Here is a 23,446-nt window from a genome sequence, read left to right on the forward strand (position 1 = left end):
GTGTATTTGCGGGTGTGCAGGAAATGTGTGTGAGATGTTTTTTGTATTATTATTTTTATTTTGTTCTTAAATAAACTGACACTTCATGTCCACTGAGACGCTTTGGCGAGATAGAAAAAGATAAGGCTAAGTATAGACCGCAAGATTTAGAGAGAAAAGATTAGGGACGATAAGCTCTCTCTCTCTCTTGCTTTCTCTCTCTCTCCCCCCCTCTCTTGCTTTCTCTCTCTCTCTCTCTTGCTTTCTCTCTCTCTCTCTCTCTTGCTCGCTCTCTATCTCTCTATCTCTGTCTCTCGCTCACGCTCACTCACTCTCTCCGTCTCTCTCTCTGTCTCTGTGTGGCAGTGGTGAGGGTGAGAGGTAGATTTCGAGGCCAGCCTACAGACATAAATGAAACAGTAGACGCCCGCTTGTGAATTTTTAAAGGCTCGGCGGGTGATGGGCACTGTTAGTCGGGACAGTTTGTGCGCAGATAAAGTGACCAACTGACCAGGTGAGTCCCGACTCTCTGTTTGTGTACTCGTGTGACGTCAATTATACAACAATACCTGCAAACTGGGTTTATTTCCCCCCGGCAGTACCTGGGGGAAACGGTAGCATCTGAGTTGTACCTGTGACAGTATGCCCGCGTGCACCGGGGCACCCAAGCAACATGTGTCAGTACTCGGGTTATACGACCGACGGGTCAGATTAGGGTGCAGCGTTTATTCCAACAACCTGGGGAGGTCTCTAGAATGGCCTTCAGTTTTGTGTTCTGATAAGCGGCGTGATCATATGCAGACAGACATTAGATCTGTGCCGGACTAGTCGAGCCCTCGTACGGCCGTGTTGTAAGTCAGAGGTGCTGGTGCCACCCTGGATCCCAACGTGGTCACAGAGAGGGCTTTACAGTCACAGTTACCCCGACGTGCCCCTAACTTACACCCTGCGCTCCAAAGAGGAAGAACAACACACAAAAGTGGGAACCAGAAATACACGAGTAATACACGAGTAATACACGAGTAACGTGAGTAATACAGGAGTAATATGTGAGTAATACATGAGTAATACACGAGTAATACAGGAGTAATACAGGAGTAAAATAGATGTTGAATTATGAGAGGTCATTACCGAGTAATACATGAATAATACAGGAGTAATACCCGAGTAATACAGGAGTAATACCCGAGTAATACATGAATAATACAGGAGTAATACAGGAGTAATACATGAGTAAAATAGATGTTGAATTATGAGAGGTAATTACTGAGTAATACATGAATAATACAGGAGTAATACGTGAGTAATATGTGAGTAATACAGGAGTAATACGTGAGTAATACAGGAGTAATAAAGGAGTAATACATGAGTAAAATAGATGTTGAATTATGAGAGGTCATTACCGAGTAATACATGAATAATACAGGAGTAATACATGAATAATACAGGAGTAATACCCGAGTAATACATGAATAATACATGAGTAATACAGGAGTAATGTGTGAGTAATACCCGAGTAATACATGAGTAATACAGGAGTAATACATGAGTAAAATAGATGTTGAATTATGAGAGGTAATTACTGAGTAATACATGAATAATACAGGAGTGATACATGAGTAATACACGAGTAATACGTGAGTAATACATGAGTAATACGTGAGTAATACATGAGTAAAATAGATGTTGAATTATGAGAGGTCATTACCGAGTAATACATGAATAATACAGGAGTAATACAGGAGTAATACATGAATAATACAGGAGTAATACATGAGTAAAATAGATGTTGAATTATGAGAGGTAATTACCGAGTAATACATGAATAATACAGGAGTAATACAGGAGTAATACCCGAGTAATACATGAGTAATACCCGAGTAATACATGAATAATACAGGAGTAATACGTGAGTAAAATAGATGTTGAATTATGAGAGGTAATTACTGAGTAATATATGAATAAAACAGGATATATTCTCTAGTTTGGTTCCTTGTGATTATGATGTGATGTTAAATATAATCTACGTCAACACTGCACGGGATGAATTCACGCGTCACATTGTGCCAAACACGTGTTTGGAGTTCTTTGCGTCGCAGGATAAATATTCATTAATACATCGCAGGGATAAATTAACGGCACGTTACGATGACCGGTCATCAGACCTCAAATAAATCTGCTTTACTTGGATGAAACTTGGGTTATTTCTGCACAGTGACTGCATAGCCTGTCACTTAAAGGGTTCCCAAAAACAAACTTAAGAGGAAGAAAAATGGGAAAATAAAATATAACTGAACGGCAGAACAGCCGGTCAGGTAAGTCCACCTGAAGGAGCCGTCCGGACAGATCCCAGGATTAACGTCGGCCATGTCTCCCTTTCCCCCCCTGTTAACGTGCCTCGGTCTTTTCCTGGCGTACCAAGACCGGAAGGGATTAGAACCCGGCTGTACTTTATGGTCGCTGCAAAAACAAAAACAAAGGGGGGGGGCAGTCTCTGTTCCAGGCTGGCCACTGAGAGAGAGGGCTTCATCCGGTCCACCCTTGACCCCGGCGTGTGAAACCTCCGAGGCAGAGCTGCTTTACTGACTCACGCTCCGCCTGGCCCGCGGCCCCCGGAGAGGCCTCGCCCGCCCGCCCTGGACAGGGTCCGGTGTAGAAGAGGATGCCCGGAGCCAACAACGCCGACACGGAGGGCTCGTGCCAGGCGCTGTGTCGGAACCTGGTGTCGCACAACGGCCTGCAGAGAGAGACGGCCGACATCTCCCAGTCTGTCCTGTACACCTCCCTGATGGGCCTGCTGCTGGTTGCTGACAAAGAGGTGTGTGGTCACGCGTGCACCATCAACATATCGAGTATCACGTTCAGTCTTGTAGTCCAGACCACCAAAGCCCAGAACAAGCCCAGACCAGGAGGCTGCTGCAGCAAGTCGGCATGTAAAGTTCTTAACGAGTGAATTGTAAAGTACTGATTTCCTAATTCGGGTTGCACCGTTCAGATCTAAGGAATGTGGTGGCCATTAAAGCCTTAGTGATGTCGACGTCTGTTGCTAGGCAGAAATCGCAGCAGACAGCCAATCGGAAACCCTTCACACATGTCAAAATGGAATCGCACACCTGCAGCGGCGGCGTAACGAGTCAGCCCGGGAGGCGAATTTACGAAGCATACTACGGCCACGCCAAGACCCCAATACCTACTATGGCCACGCCAGGACCCGATGCCTCTGATTGGCTAGTACTCGTTGCCTCCGTTGGTTAGGTTGGTTAAGGTTAGGGTTAGGGTGGGGTTAGGGATAGGGTTAGCCAATCACAGACAGAGTAGGGCGGGTCTTGGCGTGGCCGTAGTAGGATTCGTAAATTCGCGCCCGGGGGCCCCGATGCAAGATGGTGGAGGCGGCCCGGCGATATTATGAACCCTACATAGCCCTCGCCAAAATCCCGTACCCTGTCCCAAATCTCGCGAACGGACGCCGGATTTCCGCTGCGTTGCTAAGGAAACAATCAACTATCAACTCGGTGCGAAGCAAAGCTAACGTTAGCTGTGCTCTCCTCTGTTCATGATCCTCATTGCTCATTGAAACTTGAGTAGTTTCGATGTCTGATACTTCATTACTTTTACCCAAGTAGCCTATAGCTTTTCAGCAGGCCTTCTTTATACAACACTGTGCACTATACACTATAGGCCTAGGCTAATAGTAGAAAATGTAAACTTTCTGGTAAATGAAGTGAAAGACATGACTAGGATGTTTGTCTTATGATTTAAGTGTTTGCCCTGAAAACGAAATTAAGCAGGAAGTCTAGATTATTTTTGGTTTTGATTAAAAATAATCAAAATATTAAGTTACATAACTTATGAATCGTCTAAAAAGTGAACCATGGGGTTGAAATTATGATTGTGAGGGAAAGAATAGCCTTAAGTTGACTAACCTAACAATTTTAGGTTACAAGGTCTGCCTCTGCTCCTTGGATACGTTATTGGTATTATATTAATGTTGATTGTGGATAACTTAGACAGGTTAAATTGTGGGTGTACAGCGTTTCCTTGATGAGCGCTAACCCCATAACAACATATTTTCGCGTTGCTACGGTGGCGCACACGTGACAAAGCCAGAAACGGGATTTTGGCGAGGCCTATGTAGGGTTCATAATATCGCGCCCCGGCCTGCCCATCACAGTCGGGCGCAACATGTAGTGTCATGTCAGTAGCGAATGGAAGAAGTGAAAGTACACAACTTTAAAATGACCGGCGACAGCGAAACGCACTGCACGGCTGACACCTAGATGAAATGATTACTAGGGAATCAGACCACCGTGTTATAGGAGAGGAGCCCTAACAGCAAGGCCAAGGTAGTGATAGCCTAGCCTACTTAGCAACATCTGGTGTCGGGGCACCATAACAGAAGAACACATGACCTGTGATGGCGCTCACGCACATAGACGACATTGTTCATGTCTGTGTATTGGCCTTATAAACACAAAACATGAGTAGGGCGGCACGGTGGCGCAGTGGTTAGCGTGGTCGCCTCACAGCAAGAAGGTCCTGGGTTCGAGCCCCGGGGTAGTCCAACCTTGGGGGTCGGCCCGGGTCGTCCTCTGTGTGGAGTTTGCATGTTCTCCCCGTGTCTGCGGGGGTTTCCTGCGGGGGCTCCGGTTTCCTCCCACAGTCCAAAGACATGTAGGTCAGGTGACTCAGCTGTACTGAATTGTCCCTAGGTTTGAATGTGTTTGTGTGTCGGCCCAGCCTGTACAGGGGGTCTCCCTGCCTGCCGCCGAGTGACTGCTGGGATAGGCTCCGGCATCCCTGCGACCCTGATAAGTGGTTTGGATAGTGGATGGATGGATGGACAAGTGAGTAGGTAGTCACATAAATAATAAACAAGTTCTACTTACATCATAGGCGCAGCTTTTCGCTGTGCAAAGTCTTGACACTCCGCCAGCTAGCTAAGTCGTCTGTGCGGATTTTGCTATGCTGTAGCGCGCATGTCCATAATTATGCACGGGTACACTTGGCGCACATTTTTGAACACGCTGTATACCAGGGGTGCCCAACTCCAGGCCTCGAGGGCCGCCGTGTGTGCGGGGATTTGTTCCAACCATGCACGACACCACCTGATTTAACTAATTAGCTCACCTCTTGGACCAAGGAGGGAAAGGAATTAGTTCAATCAGGTGGTGTAGTGCATGTTCGCAACAAATACCTGCGGACACTGCGGCCCTCGAGGCCTGGAGTCGGGGCCCCCCCTGCTGTATACCGTAGCCTCAGTGCTCAAGTCAAGATATTTGATATGAGAAAAAGAGGGCTCCATGCATACAGGCCCCAATGCAGCTGCATTACCTGCATGTATGGTAGCTTCACTGCTGCACACCTGCCTCCCAAAGGCGTCCACGTCATCACATGAGTGAGACAAAACCTGTTGCACCCAAAATGCGCTCACGATGAACATTTACCCCGTTTTCAAATCCATCCATCCATCATCCGAACGGCTTATCCCGCTCTCAGGGTCGCGGGGATGCTGGAGCCTATCCCAGCAGTCACTGGGCGGCAGGCGGGGGGGGACACCCCGGACAGACCGCCAGTCCATCACAGGGGCCTTTTTCAAATGACCGTTCCAAACGGTCTAAGCCACCCACAGTTCTGTTTGTTGTGGTTCAAGTTGAGCCAGGTCTGCCGGTGTTGTTTGTTGGTAATGCCAATGACTGCACCTCCCGTCGCCGTGAGGCCCGAGACGAGACCGAGTCCATGCTCCAGTGCCACAACCCAAATTATGTTGTGCATAATGTGTACTTGACGAGCAGTTACAAAACACTCGGACATGTAAGTCTCACTCAACTGTCCTGTTTTCAGTTACACAAGCTCATTCTCACATTCATCCCGAAGTCGGTGGGGAGACCCGTCAGTCCCTGAAAGTGTGATTTTCCTGTCTCTCACTAGCAGCAGTAGGATACGGGGCGGCCATATTTCCAAGGGGAAATCGTATTGGGTCGTATAAAGCAATTACCGAGCACATGCTTACACATACGTTAATACACGTGTTTAAGCGCCTGTCAGCACAACTTGGTCTTAACAGGATGAATGTTTAGGGCTGACCTCCTTTTAGCCTCTGCGGCTACGCTAATGAGATAAGTAGGCTAAATCAGTCCCACCAACACTGCGGAGGCCATGAAAATAAGCCCATGCCGTCACGGTGGAGCTAGAACTCACAGGCACATCCACAGGGATCAACCGGCAGCGGGCACACATGTAGCGAAGGACACACAAAACACAAAGACACGGGTTCCAGAGAACGATCAAGCAGTGCCGGTGCAGAGATTTCTACAAATACACAAACGGACAGATTGCACTGGTCAACATCTTCCCATTTCTTCTTTTCTTTCCAGAAAGAGCAGCTCAACTTGGGCAGTGGAAGAGTGGGCCTGAGGAATGTGGGGAACACAGTAAGTGTTGGAGATGTGGCATTCACACGTTTTGTCGAGAACGGACGGGGTGTTTTTTTTAAGCACACAAATCTTTACACTAGAATACGGTGACCAGATTTGGGCCAGCAAAACCAGTGTTACGCCAAAATCAGCCATCAGGAACACTTTGTTGTTTCCCCCCCGTCCACAGCAGTGCAACACAAAGACAAAAACACTTCTCCAAAAACTACAAGAACACACATATCAAACCGCAACAAAAAATAAAAACAAAAAATCACTGTCCGAGAGAACGAACGCCGGGATGACTGCCGGTCTGCATGGGCTAGCAGTTAGCTTAGCCTGCCCCGCTTCCGTGTCCTGTCAGACCGCCCTCGATGTTTTCCTCCTCGGGCGCAGCTTCGTCAGGGCCGTGGTCCCTGGGCCCACTGGAAGCAGCAGACCAGGCTCCCCCAGCCAATCCAACACCAGCTCTCCCAGCCAGACGCCTTCGACACACCTCCCCGTACTCCACACGACGAATGCAACTTGATTGATTGATTGATTGATTGATTGATTGACACTGAAAACACAGTCGGTGTTATTGGAACTGCCGGTCTGCATGGGCTAACGGTTAGCTTAGCCTGCCCCGCTTCCGGGTCCTGTCAGACCGTCCTCGGTGTTTCCTTTTCGGGCACAGCTCCAGGCAGGGCCATGGCCCCTGGGCCCACAGGATACAGCAGACCAAGCTCTCCCAGCCGATCCAGCACCAGCTCCCCCAGCCATCAAACCAAGACGTGGACAAAGACACTGCATGGACGGTACTGGGTGAGGCCACAGCAAACATAAGTTTAATTTTGCGCCGCCATCTTCCCACACCGGAAGCGGAAATCTGCAACCACTGAAAACTGTGACCATGTTTGAGCAATGCAAAGAACGGAAATAGTGCTCCCACTTCCCGTTTAAGTTTAGCTTTGGGTTTGGCGTGGTTAAGGTTAGGTAGGCAACTCTGAGGCGCTGCTTTCTGTGTGTTCTGGACAACCACATGGTCACCATTTTTAACAGTCACAGGTTTTGGTATAACACCGGACACCTTTGTGGCACCCCGAAGACAACCAGTAAACCCCCACTCATCCATCCATCATCACAGACCACTTCTCTGTTTCAGCTTCAGTTTCAGGTCGGATCATCGGGGATTGAAGTGACATTTTGTTTTTGTGTGATAAATCTCATCTTGGCTGCAGAGATCTTATGAGACCATACCGCTTGTGGATGGGTGCCAAAGTTGGGACAGGAATTTGATTCATGCTTGGAGAGGCTTTCATGTAATTTAACAAAAAAAATCCTTTTGGATGACAATTAATGAATTGGAATGTTAATTTCTAATTATAATCATTAAATCAGAAGTCCTAATGGACAATCTGGGGGACATTTCCAGGGACACCGCCACTTGATTCAGGGACCGCTTCTGGAAAGACGTCTGGTCAGCTGAAGATTTACTAAAATATCGTTGATGATTATTCCCACATTTTACTCATCGGTGTCTTCTTCCATGTCTCTGTCTTAGTGCTTCCTGAACGCGATCATCCAGTGTTTATCTCATACACGAGGCCTACGGGACTACTGCCTCCTGAGGTTCTACAGAACTGAGAAGAACTCCAAAGAGGAGGCCAAACTCATGGAGGGTATGCCTCCTCCACCCCGCCTCCCTTCCTATCTATCCCTCGCTCCTCTCCTTTCTTTTTTGACTCTAAAGTTGGATTGAAATTGAAACGCTAATAGTTTCTAGTGTAACAGTGTACAGCCACGGGTGTGTAGACTCGCTAGCCCGTTGGCTAACGGGTCCGACCCTTTAGTCGACTGGTTAACGTAGTCGCCCCATGGTACGCGGAACTCAGGTTCGATCCCGCCTGCTCCCCTGAGGGGGCTGGTATGCAGAAGCAAGGGGAGTAGTGTAACAGTGCACCACCACAGATGTGTAGACTCGCTAGCCCGTTGGCTAATGGGCCATTTAGTTGACTGGTTAACGCAGTCGCCCGTGGTGCAAAGAACCAGGTTCGATCCCGCCTGCCCCCCTGAGGGGGCTGGTATGCAGAAGCAAGGGGAGTAGTGTAACAGTGCACCACCACAGATGTGTAGACTTGCTAGCCCGTTGGCTAATGGGCCCTTTAGTTGACTGGTTAACGCAGTCGCCCGTGGTGCAGAGAACCCAGGTTCGATCCCGCCTGCCCCCCTGAGGGGGCTGGTATGCAGAAGCAAGGGGAGTAGTGTAACAGTGCACCACCACAGATGTGTAGACTTGCTAGCCCGTTGGCTAATGGACCCTTTAGTTGACTGGTTAACGCAGTCGCCCGTGGTGCAGAGAACCCAGGTTCGATCCCGCCTGCCCCCCTGAATTCTCGCTACACTAGCGTCTTTTACCCTAATCATCATGCATTTTGTACTGTCTCTTTCTACTGACACAAAATGTACTTAATAAAGGCAGAATTTGGTTTTTCTATTTTTCTCTTATTTTTAAAAGAGCTCCCCCTTGTTCAGCCTCTCAACTGAGCTTTTTTTCAGATACTCATGATGTCATCTGACACTCATTGATTGACACAAAGCCCATCAGGTCATATCATATGAGACCCCGCGCACCCTTACTGCTAACCCTCACTTGTACCTGTCACTCAAACATTAGCTCATTAATATTAATGAGGACTAGACCACTCCCTCACCGTTCCTGAGGCCATTGAGGACAGTTATGGATAAATGATTAAAAAAACACAATGTTAGTCATTTACAAACAAACAAACAAAAAAAGTTTCTGAATGTTTTATGATGCCATGTTCAAGGTTTCTAAGACCTCTGCATACCCAGTCCAAATTCTTCCAAAAAATGTTGCAAATTAAAAAGTGAAGCTCACCTCACATTTTGTCCAATAAGTTTACACACCAACTCAATTTCAAAAATGATGTCGGTCTGAACAAAAGTGTTTTCAGAACATTTTCAATTTTCTGCATTTTTTTTTTCACACCCGTCAATAAGTTGACAGAGTTTTATTGGAGTCGTTGGACCACGATGACAGATATAAAAAAATGCATGAAGAAAATTGAACTTGGTGTGCAAATGAGGCCTTAAGACATGAAAAGTTAAATCCGATGGTGCGACATTTGTCCGTGGTCTTGTGTGCAGCCTTCTCTCAGGTGCTGGCGGGCCTCTGGGATGTGAATGGCGGCGACGGCGTGGTCAACCCACGGCAGTTTTACAGCATCTTCAAAGAAGCAGTGCCTCACTTCAGTGGGTACAGGTGAGGGGATGCTCATTACATTTCCGGGCGGTGCTGCGCTGCTGTCAGTGTCTCCCTTCGAGGAGGCAGGCATTGTAAAATCCCCCGCCAGTTTTGTGTAGATTGCTTTACCAGCTATGTAGCGGTCATGAAGGGCTTTATTAGAGAGTTTTCCCTGAAGGAAACACGGCAGAGCGGTGCAATATCGATCAAACTGACTGCCTGGCCTCATTTCAATCCCACCCCGTCGGTCCGTTTCTTGCAGAAATGCATCACACTGCTGAACCTTGCGACGGCCTAAATGCTGTCTCGTGTGGTCTTAACAGAAGGCCTACTATCACTACCACACCCACGAACAATAAAACTCGTTGAATTGTTTCCAAAGTTTCAGTTAAAGGAGCCGAGCTATTTACACTAAACCAAGACACAAATACTTAATGAGAGGTGTTAATGAGATATAGGTGTGACAGTAGATATAGGAAATAGCTACTGCTATTTCTCTATACATCTATATTTGCTTGTTTATCAGATGCTTTTATCCAAAGCAACTTACACGAGAGTCAGCAGTTAGGGCGTCCGGGTGGTGTAGCGGTCTATTCCGTTGCCCACCAACACGGGGATCCCGGTTCGAATCCCTGTGGTACCTCCGGCTTGGTTGGGCGTCCCTACAGACACAATTGGCTGTGTCTGTGGGTGGGAAGCCGGATGCGGGCGTGTGTCCTGGTCGCTGCACTAGCGCCTCCTCTGGTCGGTCGGGGCGCCTGTTCAGGGGGGAGGGGGGAACTGGGGAGAACTGTGTGATCCTCCCACTCGCTACGTCCCCCTGGCGAAACTCCTCACTTTCAGGGGAAAAGCAGCGGCTGGCGACTCCACATGTATCAGAGGAGGCCTGTGGTAGCCTGCAGCGACCGGGGTGGCTCGGAAGAGTGGGGTGATTGGCTGGATACAATTGGGGGGGGGGGTCTCCCCCCCAAAAAAAGAAATGAAACAAAACATTGTTTCCCCCAGCCCACAGCAGTGCAACACAAAGACAAAAACACACATCCAAACTACACAAAAACTACAAAAACACACAGGCCCAAGAGAGTGAACGCCGGCCAGGATGACTGTCGGAGCTGCATGGGCTAGCAGTTAGCTTACGCTAACTTCATGCTGCTAGCAGCAGGTAGCCCGTGTAAGGTATACAGCACTGTGATGAAGTACACAACTATGTTGTAGTGATGTCGGCGTTCTCCCTGTGACCTTTACTGAGACAGTCAGCAGGATGCCCAGGAGTTTCTGAGGTTCCTCCTGGACAGGCTGCACACCGAGATAAACCGCCGGCCACATGTGCGGAGGACGGGCAAGGAGCCTGAACAAAAATACGCCAAGTTCAGGTGTGTATGTTGAAGTTCTACTTGTTTTCTCATAAGACATGAAGGGGCGCCCTCTCCCCTTAACTCCTGCTCTCCGTGCGCATGGCCGAGCGTCACGCGTTGTGCTCTCTCTCCCTCTGACAGGATCGCGGAGGAGGCCGCCGCCATGTGGAAGGAGCACCTAGAGAGGGATGACAGTAAAATAGTAGGTCAGGACAGCTGCTTATTCCCGTCTCCTCGCATCTCAGGTATGCAGTTTTCTTGGGGCGGATGTCAGATTTGATCCTCTGTCCCCCCCCCCAGACCTGTTCTCGGGACAGCTGCGCAGCTCGCTCCACTGCTCGGTGTGCTCCCATTACTCCACCACCTTCGACGTCTTCTGCGACCTGTCCCTGCCCATCCCGAAGAGGAGCTCGGCCAGGGAGCTCACGCTGAGGGAGTGCTTGGACCTCTTCTCTCAGGAGGAGAAGCTGGGGGAGGAGAACGCTCCGGTGAGTGAACGGAACGGCCCTGAGTCGTTTCGAGGCCGCTCGTGTGTGCAGTAGGTGGGTTTCGGTTGCTCAGCCGCCCGTCACCTTCTCCGTGCTAGAGCCACGGCTCCGGCTCGTCACCCACACCCCAACGGGATTAATGGAGGACAAATCCACACTCCCCCTTCGGTGTAAGAAAACACCCCGCGGTTCAGTTCAGACGAAGCTAACGGGACGCTATTTATTTATTTGGGGGGCGGGGGGTCCCCCCGTTTTTCTCCCCAATTGTACCCGGTCAATTACCCCCCCCCACATCCGAGCCGTCCCGGTCGCTGCTCCACCCCCTTCTGCTGATCCGGGGAGGGCTGCAGGCTACCACATGCCTCCTCCCATACATGTGGAGTCGCCAGCCGCTTCTTTTCACCTGACAGTGAGGAGTTTCACCAGGGGGGCGTAGCGCGTGGGAGGATCACGTTATCCCCCCCCCCCAGTTCCCCCTCCCCCCTGAACAGGCGCCCTGACCAACCAGAGGAGGCGCTAATGCAGCGACCAGGACACGTACCCACATCCGGCTTCCCACCCGCAGACACGGCCAATTGTGTCTGTAGGGACGCCCCACTAAGCCGGTGGTAAGACGGGGATTCGAACCGGAGACCCCCGTGTTGGTAGGCGACGGGATAGACCGCCACGCCACCTGGATGCCCCCTTCTTCGACTTTATAAGGGGGGGCAACCCAAACCCAGTCACCACAATAACACGTTGGCATCTTACATTTCTGCAAACCAGGGATACATTAAACTCTCGATGCTTCTGAACCAGCGCTCCATGTCATATCAACATCTCTACGTGGAGCCCGTGTGGGCGGAGCCTGCCTCCACGTCACGTGACTGTCAAGTTTCTGTCTGCGAAAGGAAAAATAAAACAGCTGACGTCCTTTTATCCTGAGCGGAAAAGGCAATATTTGAAGATAGTTCCGGCATTGAAATGCATTTTGATAATATATATATATATACACTACCGTTCAAAAGTTTGGGATCACCCAAACAATTTCGTGTTTTCCATGAAAAGTCACACTTATTCACCACCATATGTTGTGAAATGAATAGAAAATAGAGTCAAGACATTGACAAGGTTAGAAATAATGATTTGTATTTGAAATAAGATTTTTTTTACATCAAACTTTGCTTTCGTCAAAGAATCCTCCATTTGCAGCAATTACAGCATTGCAGGACAGCACAAACAGGCTCTAACAGGTACTATTTAATGAAGATGCCAGTTGGGGACCTGTGAGGCGTCTGTTTCTCAAACTAGAGACTCTAATGTACTTATCTTCTTGCTCAGTTGTGCAACGCGGCCTCCCACTTCTTTTTCTACTCTGGTTAGAGCCTGTTTGTGCTGTCCTCTGAAGGGAGTAGTACACACCGGTGTAGGAAATCTTCAATTTCTTAGCAATTTCTCGCATGGAATAGCCTTCATTTCTAAGAACAAGAATAGACTGTCGAGTTTCAGATGAAAGTTCTCTTTTTGTGGCCATTTTGAGCGTTTAATTGACCCCACAAATGTGATGCTCCAGAAACTCAATCTGCTCAAAGAAGTGCCCATCCAACCAATCCAACTTGTGGGAGCTGCTTCTGGAAGCGTGGGGTGCAATTTCTCCAGATTACCTCAACAAATTAACAGCTAGAATGCCAAAGGTCTGCAATGCTGTAATTGCTGCAAATGGAGGATTCTTTGACGAAAGTGAAGTTTGATGTAAAAAAAATCTTATTTCAAATACAAATCATTATTTCTAACCTTGTCAATGTCTTGACTCTATTTTCTATTCATTTCACAACATATGGTGGTGAATAAGTGTGACTTTTCATGGAAAACACAAAATTGTTTGGGTGATCCCAAACTTTTGAACGGTAGTGTATGTGTGTGTGTGTGTGTGTGTGTGTGTGTGTGTGTGTGTGTGTGTGTGTGTGTGTGTGTGTGTGTATGTGTGTGTGTGTGTGTGTGCGTATGTATGACAGGATAAAATATATATATAAGTATATATATGTGTGTATAGGACAAGATATATATATGTGTGTGTGTGTGTGCACGTATGGATGACAGGATAATATATATATATGTGTGTGTGTATGTGTGTGTGTGTGTATGTGTGTGTATGTATGACAGGATTATATATATATATATATGTGTGTGTGTGTGTATATGTATGACAGGATAATATATATATGTGTGTGTGTGTGTGTGTGTGTGTGTATGTATGACAGGATAGTGTGTGTGTGTGATGCACAGGGCGTGTGTGATGCGTCAGTGCAGTAATACTGGGGTAGTAGTGCTTGTAGTTAGTGCATGCTGCATGCTGCTTCTGCTTGCTACTCTCTGCTCTCAGCTACTGCCGCCGGCTAGCCCTCTTTGTGGGGGTGAAAAGAGGAGCCGAGTGCGTAAGTCTCCCCTGCCGGTACATAGCCTCTCTACCGCCAAGACTCCTGCAGTGCCTCCTCGTGGCCACACACGGTAACTGGGTACCTTGCGGTCCCTGGCTAAACTGTAGGGGATCTCGGAGCTACAGTGGTCCCCAGAGGTCTAATGCGCAGGCCCATGTGAAGTGGATACGCCCTGGCATTGACTAACCACTGTCCCACTGCCTTGTGGGTAAGTGTAGGACGACAAAGGCTAGGGGAGCACACCCTGAGAGAAAAGCAATGTGCATGGCGGCGCACGATAGGCGGTCCTCTGACAGACTGGAGCTCCGGCAGCCTCCTGCAGCTGTGGAAGAGTGCTGGTCGTCTTGGGCCCCCCTTGCCACCAGATCCCACCCTCTCACAGTGAAGAAGTGCTGCTGGGACATGCGCACCCCCAGCGGCACTGTAAATAATCTCTTTGCGCAGGTATCCACCTCTGCCTCGGTGAGACCAGCAACCGGAATATGGATCAAAGTCTGGCGGCGATGGGGTGTCTGGTGACGGGAGCAGGTATGAATGCACTGGAAGCTCCTAATCAGACCCCTGCACGCCAGCGGCACAGGGCTATTCATGGTCGCCAGCAGCTGGGCTTGAGTGGCAGCTGCTCTCGGCAGACCCCTGTGTGTCTGAGCAGCCCTATTTAGGAGCCACACTGCTCACCCCAACTGGGGAGGGGCCTAGAAAAGGTGGCCTAAACACTGCCCACTCAAAACATCCTGGATAGGCTACCGCACCTATCGGGACATTCCACTCTGCGGTCGAAATAAAAAAAAAGAAAATAATTCCCTTTAAACTGGCAACATGGAACATAAGAACTCTGCTGGACGTTAATGCCGAAAGACCTCAGCGAAGGACTGCACTAATTGCAGCGGAACTCAATCGCTACAATATTGACATTGCTGCACTCAGTGAAACCAGGTTCCTGGATGAAGGCTCCCTGAAGGAGGACACCTACACCTTCTTCTGGAAGGGATACCCTGCAGGAGGACAACATCAGCATGGTGTGGGATTTGCAATAAAAAACAGCCTCCTACCAAGACTCACTGAAACACCGATTGGCATAAGTGAAAGACTCATGTCGCTCAGGATCCCTCTGGCCAAGAAACGTTATGCCACCCTCCTAGGTGCCTATGCACCAACACTGCCATCAGAGGATGACGTAAAGGACCGCTTCTATCAGTCACTAGATGAGGCTCTCCGTCATATACCCAAGGAGGACAAGATCTTTTTGCTGGGCGATTTCAATGCCAGAGTGGGGAAAGACAACAAGGTGTGGAGTGGTGTCATTGGTGGGCATGGCATTGGGAAAGTCAATGCAAATGGACTGCGCCTCCTAAGCCTCTGTGCTGAGCATGGCTTGACCATCACAAACACCCTCTTCCAATTAAAAAACAAGCACAAAACATCCTGGATGCACCCACGCTCCAAACATTGGCACCTATTGGACTACATCATTGTGAGACGTGCTGATACAAAAGATGTCTTACTCACTCGTGCAATGAGAGGTGCTGAGTGCTGGACAGATCACCGGCTCATCATGACCAGGCTCCAGGTGGAGGTACGCCCTGCTGTTCGTCTCCAAAGGTCAGGAAAGAAGAGGCTTGACTGTACCCGGCTAGAAAAGGCTGAGGTCCAGAACAATCTCTGCCTCTCTCTGGCTGAAAACCTGGAAGACATTGAGCTTCTCTTGAGCACGGATGATTCCATTGACAGGAAATGGTCTTCCGTGAGCTCCAGACTCTACAAGGCAGCATCCCAATCCATCGGTTACAAGAGCAGAAAACACCAGGACTGGTTCAATGACAACACAGGCACAATAACTTCCATACTCAAAGGCATGCATAAAGCACACAGTGCTGTCCTCAACAATCCCACATCAGCTACACTCCGGCAACAATGGCAAGCATCCAGGAGAGAGGTGCAGTCAAAATTGCGTGCCCTGCAGAATGAGTGGTGGATATCGAAGGCAAATGAAATACAATCCCATGCCGATAGAAATGATATGCACAACTTTTATGATGCAGTGAAAACCATCTACGGCCCAAGAAACTGCTCTGTCTCCCCCCTGAAGTCTGATGATGGTACCACCCTCATAAAAGACCAGAAATTCATCACAAAAAGATGGGCAGAACATTTTGAGACTCTTTTGAACCAGCCCTCCCCAACCGATCCCTCGATCTTGGATGAACTACCTGTCCGCCCCACCATCCAAGACCTTGACCTTCCACCAACCTTTGAAGAGGTTCATTGTGCAGTTAGGTCGCTGAAAAATAACAAGACCCCTGGCCCTGACAGTATCCCTGCAGAGATTTTTAAACAGGGAGGCTACCTCTGCACCCGTGCACTTTTCCTGTTCATCTCACACGTATGGAAGAACGAAACTGTCCCTCAGCAGTGGAGGGATGCTAACATCATCTCCATATATAAAGGCAAAGGAGACAAGTCCCTCTGTTGCAACAGCCGTGGCATTTCACTACTGGCTGTTGCTGGAAAAATCCTGGCCAAACTCATGTTACATAGGCTGGTAAAACACATCTCAGAGGAGCTGTTGCCTGAGTCACAGTGTGGGTTTAGGAGGAATAGGAGTACTGTGGACATGGTGTTCACAGCACGGCAACTCCAAGAGAAGTGCAGGGAGCAACATCAGAACCTCTTCATAGCCTTCATCGACCTGTCAAAGGCTTTCGACACAGTCAACAGGGACATCCTATGGAACATCCTCCTGAAGTTTGGCTGTCCACGAAAGTTTGTCAACATCCTTCAAAGATTTCACGTGGGGATGATGGCACGTGTGACCATTGGAGGCCAGGAATCCGAGCCCTTCAGGGTGTGCACCGGGGTACGTCAGGGGTGCATCCTTGCTCCAGTTCTTTTTAACATCTTCCTCCTGTGTGTGACATTGCTGCTCCACAAGGAAATCAGGAAGGACAGTGGGGTTACTGTGGACTTCAGACTAGATGGAAACCTATTTAACATCCGTAGGCTCCAAGCGGTCACAAAAATGACATCGGAGCACATCATTGAGTTACAGTACGCAGATGACTGTGCAGTTGTGGCCCACACACCCGAGGCACTACAAGCTACCCTTGCAGCTGCTACAAGGGCGTATGGTAGGCTGGGGCTCTCTATAAATGTGACAAAGACTGAAGTAGTATGCCAGTGGGCATCTACTCCTCCATCTCATTCACCAACCTTCAACATCTCCGACAAACCACTTGCAACAGTGGAATCCTTCAAATACCTGGGCAGCTTTCTCTCTGACGACTGCAGCATCGACAGGGAGATGCAAAACCGGATTAAACAAGCGTCATCCTCTTTTGGCAGACTTAGGAGAAGGGTCTTTCAAAACAAAGACCTCAACCTCCACACCAAAATATCTGTCTACTTGGCAGTTGTCATCACGACTCTCCTCTACAGCTGTGAGGCGTGGACCCTGTACAGCCACCACCTCAGGATGCTTGAGGCCTTCCACATCAGATACCTACAATGCATCCTGAGGATAACCTGGCGTGACCGAGTGCCCCATACTGAAATACTCCGCAAGACCAACTGCATCAGCATGGAGGCTACCGTCACCCAGCACCAACTTCGATGGCTCGGTCACGTCATCAGGATGCCAAAGGAGCGCTTACCGCGTAAAGTGCTGTATGGCCAGCTACATCTTGGCCGCCGCTTGGCAGGGGGCCAGAAAAACGGTACAAAGACCAGCTGAAGACCATCATAAAGAAGTGCGGCCTGAACCCGAGCCAGCTGGAAGACACTGCCGCCCAACGCTCCATCTGGCGGCAGCTCTGTCAACAAGGGGTGCAAAACCTCGAGAAGGACCGCGGTGATCGACGGACCAGAAGACGTCTGAAGAGACATGAAGCCAGTACCACACCTACACCCCCAGTCAGTGATTTCACCTGTTCTGTCTGTGGCAGACATTGTGGATCGCGGATTGGGCTTTACAGCCATAAGAAGACTCACAAGTGACAGAGGCAGGATTGTCATCATCGGACACGACGGACAACCTAAAGCCTAAAGCATGACAGGATAATATATATATATGTGTGTGTGTGTGTGTGTGTGTATGTATGACAGGATAATATATATATATGTGTGTGTGTGTGTGTGTGTGTGTGTGTATGTATGACAGGATAATATATATAGATATGTATATATATGTGTGTGTGTGTGTGTGTGTGTGTGTGTATGACAGGATAATATATATATATATGTGTGTGTGTGTGTTTGTGTGTGTATGTATGACAGGATAATATATATATATATGTGTGTGTGTGTGTATAGGACAAGCTATATATATGTGTGTATATGTGTGTGTGTGTATGTATGACAGGATAATATATATATATATATATGTGTGTGTGTGTATATGTGTGTGTGTGTGTATGTATGACAGGATAATATATATATATATATATGTGTGTGTGTGTGTGTGTGTGTGTGTATGTATGACAGGATAATATATATATATATGTGTGTGTGTGTGTGTGTGTGTATGACAGGATATATATATATGTGTGTGTGTGTGTGTTGTGTTGCTATAAAGCCCTAGAGGTAAATCTGTAATTTGTAATAAATAAGCTTACCTGACTATATGTGTGTTCCAGATGTGCGAGCGGTGCAACAGGCGAACAGAGAGCACCAAAAGGCTGACCATACAGAGGTTCCCTCGGGTCATCGTCATCCGTATCCTTACACGCCGCACATCCATTGTGCGCTCCTGCCTGGTAAACGCTCAGACGGCTGGTGTGGATGACAGCGAGGAGGTTGGGTGGTGTTTGATTCAGCCTTAACGGCACCTCGTCAGATCTGAACCGATTCACCATGTCGCGGTGGTCTATCAGTAAAAGCACAGTGCACGTGTCCTTCCCGCTCATCAACCTGGACCTGGGACCTTATGGACCTGCAGACTGTGGTACCACGGATGACCCTTCTTCTCTCTTTGCCCTTTCCCTTTTGTTTATCCTGTGTGTGTGTGTGTGTGTGTTTAGATTTGCTTCATCGAGTTTCATTGTCGGTAACCCACATCCACATTACAAGCCTTGATGCTCAATTCTGGATTGTCTTTGCTCAGCGTGGTTTTCCTGGTCATGTTTGTACGTGACCCACCTGCCATCAGTGTGAACACACATGAGCACATGGGACCCAGTCTGACAGTTCACCACGGCACATGGTCGTGAAACAGATATGTGTCTGATCTAGGACCACATATCAGGTTTTTGTATTCACACGACTCAGATAAGGTCAGATCTGTGTCACGAGTTGTTCCTTATCTGATGAGAGGGTCTAAGGACGGGGTGTTGTGTTGCTGCAAGGCTCCCTGAGGCACACTTGTAATTTGTGATACTGGGCTATGCAAATAAATCAAATTTAATAAAAGACATTGTGATATGTGGTGAGGGTAGGGTGCAGGTGGAGGAGAGCCTGGAGAGGTGGAGGTATGCACCGGAGAGAAGAGGAATGAAAGTCAGCAGGAGCAAGACGGAATACCTATGCGTGAATGAGAGGGAGGACAGTGGAATGGTGAGGATGCAAGGAGTAGAGGTGACGAAGGTGGATGAGTTTAAATACTTGGAGTCAGCTGTCCAAAGTAACGGGGAGGAGTGCAGCAGAGAGGTGAAGAAGAGAGTGCAGGCAGGGTGGAGTGGGTGGAGAAGAGTGTCAGGAGTGATGTGTGACAGAAGGGTACCAGCAAGAGTTAAAGGGAAGGTTTACAAGATGGTTGTGAGACCAGCTATGTTGTATGGTTTGGAGACAGTGGTACTGATGAAGAGACAGGAGGAGGAGCTGGAGGTGGCAGAGATGAAGATGATAAGATTTTCACTGGGAGTGATGAAGAAGGACAGGATTAGGAACGAGTATATTAGAGGGACAGCTCAGGTTGGACGGTTTGGAGACAAAGCAAGAGAGACAAGATGGAGATGGTGTGGACATGTGTGGAGGAGAGATGCTGGGTATACTGGGAGAAGGATGCTGAATATGGAGCTGCCAGGGAAGAGGAGAAGAGGAAGGCCAAAGAGGAGGTTTATGGATGTGGTGAGGGAGGACATGCAGGTGGCTGGTGTAACAGAGGAAGATGCAGAGGACAGGAAGAGATGTAAACGGATGAGCCGCTGTGGCGCCCCCTAACGGGAGCAGCCGAAAGTAGTAGTAGTAGTAGTAATATTAGTAGTAGTAGTAGTAGTAATAGTAGTATTAGTAGTAGTATTAGTAGTAATAGTAGTAGTATTAGTAGTAGTAGTAATAGTAGTAGTAATAGTAGTATTAGTATTAGTAGTAATAGTAGTAGTAGTAGTATTAGTAATAGTAGTAGTAGTAATAGCAGTAGTAGTAGTAATAGTAGTAGTAGTAGTAATAGTATTAGTAATAGTAGTAGTAATAGTAGTAGTAATAGTAGTAATCGTAGTAGTAGTATTAGTAGTAATAGTAGTAGTAATAGTAGTAATAATATTAGTAGTAGTAATAGCAGTAGTAGTAATAGCAGTAGTAGTAGTACTAGTAGTACTAGTAATATTAGTAGTAGTAGTAGTAATATTAGTAGTAGTATTAGTAGTAGCAGTAGTAGTAGTAGTACTAGTAGTAATAGTAGTAGTAGCAGTAGTAGTAGTACTAGTACTAGTAGTAATAGTAGTAGTAGTAATAGTAGTAGTAGTAGTAATAGTAGTAATAGTAGCAGTAGTAGTAGTACTAGTACTAGTAGTAATAGTACTAGTAGTAATAGTAGTAATAGTAGTAGTAGCAGTAGTAGTAGTACTAGTACTAGTAGTAATAGTAGTAGTAGTAATAGTAGTAGTAGTAATAGTAGTAGTAGTCGTAGTAATAGTAGTAGCAGTAGTAATAGTAGTAGTAGTAGTAGGAATAGTAGTAGTATTAATAGTAGTAGTAGTAGTAATAGTAATAGCAGTAGTAGTAGTAATAGCAGTAGTAGTAATAGTAGTAGTAGGGCTATACAAATAAAATTGACTTGACTTGTCGGCAGAAAAAGAAACCTGGATTCGAGCCGCCATCACCTGTACTGGGAAGTCAGTGCAGATCAACGTGTTTGTCTGTCCCCGTAGGCCCGGTGCTGTATGACCTGTACGCCATATGTAACCACGCCGGGACAGTGAACATGGGCCATTACACAGCCTGCTGTCTGGAGGAAAACGGGTGGTGCTTCTACAACGACTCAAGGTGCCACTTCCCCCCAGCTGCCTTGTGATTTTGCATTGCCATGCCCTGCCTTGTTTCCAGTACTGCACCGGCGGCGCCATTAAATGCCGGCGGTTTGAATGTGTCAAGTATTTCCCTCCCATCTCTCCCCCCCCCTTCCCTCACCCCATCTCCTCCCTCCCTCCTCCACAGTGTGACTCCGGTGTCGGAGAACCAGCTCCAGTCAAACCAAGCCTACGTCCTTTTCTACCAGCGCAGCGACGGCAACAGCAACGCCACCATCAGGAAATAAAGCCCCCCGACTGGCTGAGCTACAAGGTGACATCACAAACGGCCAATCAGAGCAGCTTCACCTCCACTTGTGCATGGAGACGAACTGCATCAGCGGCTCTGGCGCATCCCTCGGCCTCGCATCCGGTGAGCGAGGCGCCCAGTGAACTTCAGCTTCAAGAGGAGATCGGAGAAGAAGAAAGAGGAGCATGTGCTTTTTTTGTTTCTTGTTTTTTTTTTGGGGGGGGGGGGTCAAAGTTGTGACCCGGGTGTTGGTTTATCCAGAACCTCAGGGGGACCCTTTGAGACTGTGGAGGCGCACCACGTCCTTGGCAGGCTCAGTGCCCTAGTTCATAGGCATGAGCGAATGTGTTAACGTAGGACACTTAGTTAGGCTTGATACCAGCAGACCACTAGAGATGACCCCGAGGAACCGCCGCCACGTCCAGATTCACACACCTTTATTTATCCCGCTGGGACAATTCGGTAACAAAGACAAGGACAATAAACGGACTTTCAGGGTAAACTGACAGTTATTATCTTTGGACTGAGTATCGACATCACATTGATATTCAGTAAACATATTTGCATATGTAAACAGTGTGTTCACGCCCTGACATTGGCAGAAGGTTTCCCCGAATGCACAGACTGACACCTTTCTGTGACCCGGTCAATGCCGGGGGGCAGCGAAATATCAAATATTAACGTAGACCGCGGTTTCTTCTTTGAACTGAAGAATCAATAATGATCATTATTTTTTCTACATCTGCATTTTGATAATATTCTTGTTGGCTGGTGTTGCACAAACTGCAATCTTTTTTTTTTTGTATGATTAAAACCAATGTATGTAAAGTACCATCGGCCTTCAAGGCATTCAATAAAGACCAATAGTCTGATTATGTGCATCCCCTCTTTATGCAGCAGGACAGTCTAGTAGTCAACCTGTTCATGGGCTGTGGCTTATGTCATAAGGAGCAGTGATCCAGGACGCCCTTTCACTTCCTCTTGATCATGTAAGATGCACTTATACACCAAATACACTCAGCATGACACGTAGGTCGGGACCTTCCTATGTAGCAAATGTACCGCTACTGCTAGTACTAGTACTACTACCTCATATGGTACTACTATTGTATGATTACTCTGTAGCTCCTGCCCTGCTGACGTTTGCAGAAGAATGTGCAGAATCTTAGCTATTCCTTTAATTTTTTTTTAAAAACTGTCTCACTCCCTTCTGTTTCTGCTTGAACACGTTACACACCCCTGGGTCGAAGTCAGTTTTGTGTTAGAAGTTTGTTTACATTCAGCACTACTTTTTTCTACATCCCATGGTTTTGATAGACTTCCCTCGTTATTGATAGACCATCGATTACAGATAATACTGCTCAGGTTTGGAGCATCGCGTCCATTATTTCAAGCCACATAAATGAGAAAATAAGAAAAAAATATTCTCATTTTTCTCTGAAAAGGTTCCACTTGCACTGACAAACTGAAGAACAGCTAAGTTCAACACCAGACGGTGTTCAGCGTTGTCCAGCCAGGTAGCCTGGACCGAGGCCAGAAAAGCCTCTGCGGGGAAAAGAAAAACTGCAGTGAGGGAGTTTTGTCTCCCCCTGCTGGCAGTGAGAGTAATTACTTCTCTTTCAGCGCTCTCCAACCAGGAAAAGCTACACCAATGGTTAACCGTGATTGTCCTCGCTGTCGATTGCTCCCCCCCCTCTTTCCCCCCCTTTAATCCTTCCTCTGAATGCTGAGTTGGTTTTTTCTGTCTCTCTGCAGCATCAGAAACTTTTGGTGACGCTTTACGTGAAGTGCATGTAATAAGTGTTAGTTAAGAGGTAATAACGCCCTTATGAGTCCTTATAAAATGCTTATTGACATTATTATGTGTTAATAAGACTATAATACGCGTTAGTTAACAGGCAATAAGGCCCTTATAAGTCATTACTTTCGCATGTTGTTGACTATCAAAATTACTTTAATAACTCTTTAAAAAATCGTCACTACGCATCACTTCCGGTGCGTTTAATTTTAATAACCCAGGTGTCGTCCGCAAATCTGAACCAATGGCTGGGTGGTGTCCCTGGAGAGGGCATCAGAG

The 23,446-nt window shown here is 47.7% G+C and overlaps 1 protein-coding gene across 1 annotated transcript; it reads left to right on the forward strand.

Moving 5' to 3' along the window:
* The first annotated feature begins 2,641 nt into the window (after positions 1-2,641).
* On the forward strand, positions 2,642-21,532 carry usp21 (ubiquitin specific peptidase 21). The gene is made up of 11 exons (XM_056301723.1): positions 2,642-2,797; positions 6,354-6,410; positions 7,936-8,053; positions 9,543-9,657; positions 10,893-11,012; positions 11,136-11,200; positions 11,295-11,482; positions 18,531-18,609; positions 18,731-18,838; positions 20,982-21,096; positions 21,268-21,532. The coding sequence occupies exons 1-11, from the start codon at positions 2,642-2,644 to the stop codon at positions 21,365-21,367; spliced, it is 1,221 nt and encodes a 406-aa protein (XP_056157698.1). The 3' UTR covers positions 21,368-21,532.
* The last annotated feature ends 1,914 nt before the right edge of the window (positions 21,533-23,446 follow it).

Source organism: Lampris incognitus, unplaced genomic scaffold, assembly GCF_029633865.1.
Source record: "Lampris incognitus isolate fLamInc1 unplaced genomic scaffold, fLamInc1.hap2 H_5, whole genome shotgun sequence".
In the NCBI taxonomy this organism is placed as follows: Eukaryota; Metazoa; Chordata; class Actinopteri; order Lampriformes; family Lampridae; genus Lampris; species Lampris incognitus.